Raw genomic sequence first — 6,196 nt, forward strand, 5'->3', positions numbered from 1 at the left:
GAGCAGCAGGGCTCGCTTTAATACTACCAACTAGGGCCGGGTGATTAGGCAAAAAAAAAAATGATCACGATTAATTTTTTCATATCGTCGGATCACGATTAATATCACGATTTCTTTTTTTTGGATCAAGGTCTTTTAATAATTTTTTTAACAAACCTCAAAAAAGAGCAGACTTACAAAAACACAAAACACATACCCCCAATATCCCTCCCATCCCACCCCTCCTATACCGGATCCACTGAAACAACCAAAATCGATACAAGTGATGCAATAAACAGGTTTGTGTACAATGAAACAATATTTAACCTTTACACAAAATTATCTGCCGAAATTTTTTAATATCACGATTTCTTTAACTGTTAAAAAGTGACTAAGAAATAATTTAACAAATAAATGTAGCTACAGAAAAAAAGGCTGTTATTTCACTTTTACTAATTTAACAAATAGCTGTGGTTCAGTAGAACATGAAAGTATTTGTGCAAGGTATTTAAAAAAGTATTTACCAAGAAAAAAAAACAATTATGTGTAAATCATAGAATCTCATTAATAAAGATATTATTTTGTAAAATTAAAGTTTTAAAATAGAATTTCACATTAAATATACCATAAAGAAACATAAACCCTACAAAACAGCAACATTTTCTGCACATTTGCCAACTGAATAGGACCGAAGCTCATTCCTTTAGTTATGGAAGGAACCCCCAGGAGTTGCAGCGTCTCTCAGCTGCTGTTTGTGATGTGACTCAGACAGGAAGTGGTCTTCACGTCGCGTCTAGCCCATCGTGTGCCCATAAAACTTACAGAAAAGTTCTTCTCCAGATAAATGAAGAACTGCTGGGACATTGTTCTGTCCTAAACGTTACCCTAAGACCATTTCATAGTTTTGGAGGACGTTTTTATTTTAGCGAGCCGCGCACAGCCACAGTGGCTTCCTTAGCCTTAGCAACTTATAAACYGACGTGGAGCAGGAGAAGGTGGATTRGGATTGACTYTTGTTGCGTACATTTCCGCCATGTTTGATCGAGGAAGAGGCTCACAGCTGATCACCGTGGTCGACCTGAATTTTTCTCGATCAATAATCGTGATCAAATAATCGCCCAGCCCAATAGCACGAAGCCTGTGCTGCGAGGCAACGGAGTACAGAATGGGTCCAGTTTCTGAGTGTTAAAGTGATGTTAGCYGAATCAATGCCAACATGGGCTAATGTTCAAAGCAGTAAAAAACTTTCAACTCAGTGATCGCTGTTCCATCTCCTATATAGGGGTGTGTCTCTGTACTGTACTGTTTTGACCAACTGGAAAATTAAACTGCAGTAACCACCATTCAACCCATAAGAGGGCAGCACTAAGATGGTTTTTAGACCAAATCTTGCAGAATTAAAGAAACTTAAATGAAAATTTCAAACGTTACACAGAAATATAAAGAAAGATAATAAACTGCCTAGCAATTTTTCTGTTTAAAAAGGTTGATTTTGGATTTAGTTAGAAGACAATGTCAAGGCTTTTAGATAGGCTATGATGCTAAGTCAAGCTTATTTTACTTGATTGTAGTATAGAATATGTGCCTGGAAAATACATAATACCCCCATTTAGCTTAAGCTTCCAGCCACTATAAACTCTTCTTTTTTGGAGATTTCAATCACTGTGGATTTTTAATGAGTTCAATTTTACATTCAGGTCTTAAAAACAGATTAACAGCTTGATGTCGACTCTGTTGCTAATTATAGACCCATCTCACAACTATCCTTCTTATCTAAGATCTTCAAAAAAGTTGTCTCACAGCAACTTATCAGCTATCTGTCAGCTAATAATTTGTTTGAGACGTTTCGATCTGCTTTTAGATCCAACCACTCTATAGAAATTGCTTTAACTAAAGTGGTAAATGACTTATTGGTAAATGCAGACAATGATCATTCTTCTGCCCTATTGCTATTAGACCTAATCGCAGCTTTTGATACTGTTGATCACTGTATCTTATTGGATAGACTTGAACATGACATTGGAATCTCTGGTAATGTATTCTCATGGCTGAAATCATATCTAACTGGTAGATCTCTGACTGTTTATTTTAAAAATAAGCTCTCTGCAATCTGCACTGTGAAGCATGGGGTCCCTCAGGGGTCCGTGCTGGGCCCCCTGCTGTTCTCATTATATCTTTTGCCCCTTGGTCTTCTCCTTCATTCATTTAACATTACTTTCTACTGCTATGCTGACGATCTACAGCTGTACTTGCCTTTCACAGTGGGAAACTGTGCCAACTTGCCTAATTTGGAGGCCTGTCTGTTAGCGATTAGGGGTTGGTTATCTAACAATTTCCTGCTCCTCAACATTGACAAGACTGATTTATTCATCACTGGCCCAAAAAAGTTCCATGGATTGTCTCAAGTTTTTACCCTGCAAATTGATAATAAGATCATTAGATGTCAAGAAACAGTTAGAAACCTAGGTGTGTGGTTTGATCCGGTGCTTTCTTTTGATTTCCACTTAAAATTAGTAACTAGGACCACCTTTTACCATCTTAGGAATATTGCCAAAATCCGGCACATTCTTTCTTTCAACGACGCTGAGGTCCTCATCCACGATTTTGTGACTTCACGCATTGATTACTGCAACTCTCTCCTTTCTGGACTACCCAGGAAAAGTTTTAGATGTTTGCAGATGGTCCAGAATGCAGCTGCCCGTATTTTAACTCATTCTAAGAAATATGACCACATCACCCCCCGTACTGTCATTCCTTCACTGGTTGCCCTGTCAGGCATGTGCTGATTTTTAAGGTTTTGCTGAAAGACCTTAAATGGCCTGGCGCCTTCATTTCTCACTAACCTGTTACATCCCTTTGTTCCACCACGATCTCTCAGATCGGAAGGTACTGGCCTATTAATGATTCCTAAAGCTAGAAGACCATTGATGAATGTGCCGTCTCTTTTCGTGCCCCCTCTCTGTGGAACAATCTCCCTCAGGACATCAGGCAGGCTTGTTCTGTTGAGGTTTTTAAAGCTAAGGACGCACCTCTTCAAACTCTCTTATTTGTCTTAATTTTATCTTTTAATTGTTTTTAATCTGTTTTTGTYATTTTATCTTTGCTTTCTATGTTTTTATCTTGTTTTCTGTGATTTTATCATTGCTTTTTGTGAATTCATTTCTTGTGATTTTATCTCCTGTGATTTTATCTCTAGTTTTGTTTTTATTTGTTCTTGTGATCTCTTTTTTTACTTGGTGACTTTGCCTTTTGTCATCTGTGATTTTATCTCCTGTTCAGCGCTTTGTCTGAAGGCGCTTTACAAATAAAGTTATTATTATTATTATTATTATTATTATTATTATTATTATTATTATTATTATTATTATTATTATTATTATTATTATTATTATTATTATTAAAAACACAGCTGATTTCTTTTTCAACTGTGTTTTGAAATGGAAAAACCAAAATAACAAACCATCCACAGGTTCCTGAAATTGTGATCACCCAGGTAAGGGGTTTGTATCAGACTAATTCCTGGTGCTTACTTTGTTTCCTACAACAGAAAATTCTTATTTTAACCAAAAATGTCATAAAGTAAACAAACAGTGTTATAAGAGACACACCTGGACATTAAAAGGTAATGGTGGCACAGTGGGATCCAAGGTAAACATATGATCGCAGAGAAGCGCCTGCATACACAGAGCAAGACTGTCCACGTCCCTCGCCATGGGCCCAGGAGAAGACAGCACTAATACAAAAAACAACATGGCAAAGTGAACCACATGTCCCAGGTTTTTAATATACAGCTGAAGTTTTTGTTTTAATGACTGCTTACCAGACTTTTGTCCTCGATAAATTGGAACTAACCCCTGGTGGCTGAAGGTGACACAGAGATAAAGGTTAACTTGACTAACTGCAGTCACGATCCATAAAGGTTACTCACCTGAGTCGACCCGAAGTTGGCTTAAAGCCGCAAATCCCACAGAACGAGGCGGGAATCCGGATACTCCCCCCTATGTCAGTGCCTATGCCGAGAATGGAGCCCCCTCCTCCGATGAGAGCCCCCTCTCCACCAGATGAACCGCCAGAGGTCTTCTGGGGATTATGAGGATTAAGGGTCTGCCCATAGATGGGGTTACTGCAGTCATAACTGTGGATGAGGCAAGARAAACACAGATAAATGACATATTTGTTTAGGCAGTGTGTGATATCAAACGCCACAGTTTAACCTTACTTCAACAGTGCCTGAGGCAGGTTGGTCTTCACGAACGGAATAGCCCCTTGCTTCTTCAGAACTTCAACAATGACGCTGTTTTTTTGAGCAGGCTGGTCCAATTTAATGATCACACCACAAGTACAGTCTTGACCCTCGGTTGTAAAGGGAGAAAAAAGCATTAAAAAGAAGAGGACAGTGACAGAAAACAGCACATCAAAGTTTTAAATCTGACCTAAACCTTAAAGGAGTATGGTACCGAAGTACATTTATTTCGTTACTGTACTTAAGTAATTTTTTTAAAGATCTGTAGTTTACAAAGTATTTTTTAATCATATTTTTGTTTCGTTACATTCAAAACATAAAATTATACTTCTACATCTTTAAAATTTAACACCCCATTACATGCTTTAAATTTAAATATAACTGAAACTTATCATGAAAGTAGTTTATGTACTCTATAAAATTAAAAGTTGAATTTACACCAAGTTATGTCAACTGGTTCCACTAAACCAAGTTGAGTAAATGTAAAGCAAATTGCAAATTGCTTTACATTTACTCAACTCGGTTTAGTTTTCTCATTGTTCTGTAAGTACTCTATTTATTCATGTATAATACTAGAAATTCAACCCTAAAAATCATCCATAAAGTGGAGGGGTAGTATTATACACAGGTTATTGGATTTTGAATGCTTTTTAAGTTAAAAAAAAATGCTCATCGTATTATATATGAATAAATATGGTATATATCTCTGAAAACAAAAATATTCACTTTGTTTATTAATTAAAGTGGGGGGTATCACTGATATGTATTATCCAGGAGTATAGTTAAATAAAGGGGCAGACATTATACGATTTATTCTTCTTCTGCTACCTTTCATTTTATTTTGATTTGTGTATGTTCTGTTTCCATTAGTTTTTAATGAAATGAATAAATTTTGAATTGAATTGAATAGTTCAATTGTATACCACCAACAAGTAACTATGTTACCTTCCTTCAGTTGTTGTGAAAATGCTGTTTATATCAATAAAATTTTTGACTTTGCATCAAAGCCTGTCTAAATACCTTGAAATTGGTCTTTGTCTCTTTAAAAACCTCCAACCATTTCTGACACTCCCACTTCAGCACAACTTCACATCAATGCTTTGGGGGAGGGGTGCTCTGTGGGGCGGGAGCTTGACTGCAGACTGAGCTCCAGGGAGGAGRTTTGTGTAAATAGGCGGGGCTTTGTACCAGCAAGTGTTTAGACAGCTCCACGTGGCCCCAGGATATTCAAGGATTTTTTAAAACATGCATGAATGAGTCAAAACAACAATCTGGGTATGTGTATGATGAGGGAATGACATTATAACATGAAAGCTCAAAAAAGGCAATTTTGCATAATACCCCCCTTTAAGTTTATTAGTTAGAATGATCTATTATTATCTCTACATTTTGTGCAAGACGTTGTTCAAAATACAAATAAGACTAATTTACAAGGAGTCTGCAATAATGGTGTTAAGTGTAATGACATTTTCTTTTGTTTTTGGGTACAAGTTGTATTTACACAAGACACTTTATTTGTACCTTAGTTTTTTATTTATTTATTTTTTAATCTAAGACAGTCTGGACACGTTTTGTTGTGTTCTTATAGAAGGCACTTTAGTTTGTTTTCAGGCAGACAGCAGCACAGTCATAGAGGAATGTGATTCTATGTTAAGACTTGTGGGTTTCACTGAGTTCTTATAGACAGTACTGTTGTTTTTCTGGGCTAGTTTTCTACAAATTCTACCTTCATTATTTTCACCAAGTGAAATAAAGGGACCAACAAGAGAACAATTTTGCTCAAGCTTCTTTTTATCTAATAAAAAAACTGTACTTTTACTTTCCTGATTGTGAGCAGTTTTATGACTTTAACTTAAAATACCTTAACAGAAAATGACTGTAAAATGAATTTCACAGATAAGAAACTTTTTTATGTAATTCTTTTTTTTCCCCATGTACTTCATATACCTCTGCTAAATCTAGACAGCTGCAGAT

At 36.3% G+C, this 6,196-nt stretch overlaps 1 protein-coding gene across 1 annotated transcript in view; it reads right to left on the minus strand.

Moving 5' to 3' along the window:
- faah (fatty acid amide hydrolase) overlaps positions 1 to 6,196 on the minus strand; it is a gene marked incomplete in the record, with an annotated part of 18,720 nt that overhangs the window by 10,169 nt on the left and 2,355 nt on the right. Inside the window, 4 exon segments of the mRNA XM_014002940.1 lie at positions 3,588 to 3,712; positions 3,800 to 3,840; positions 3,908 to 4,114; positions 4,199 to 4,332. Of these exon segments, the coding sequence (XP_013858394.1) occupies positions 3,588 to 3,712; positions 3,800 to 3,840; positions 3,908 to 4,114; positions 4,199 to 4,332 (507 nt within the window).

The sequence above is a fragment of the Austrofundulus limnaeus genome, unplaced genomic scaffold (genome assembly GCF_001266775.1).
Source record: "Austrofundulus limnaeus strain Quisiro unplaced genomic scaffold, Austrofundulus_limnaeus-1.0 Scaffold15, whole genome shotgun sequence".
NCBI lineage: Eukaryota > Metazoa > Chordata > Actinopteri > Cyprinodontiformes > Rivulidae > Austrofundulus > Austrofundulus limnaeus.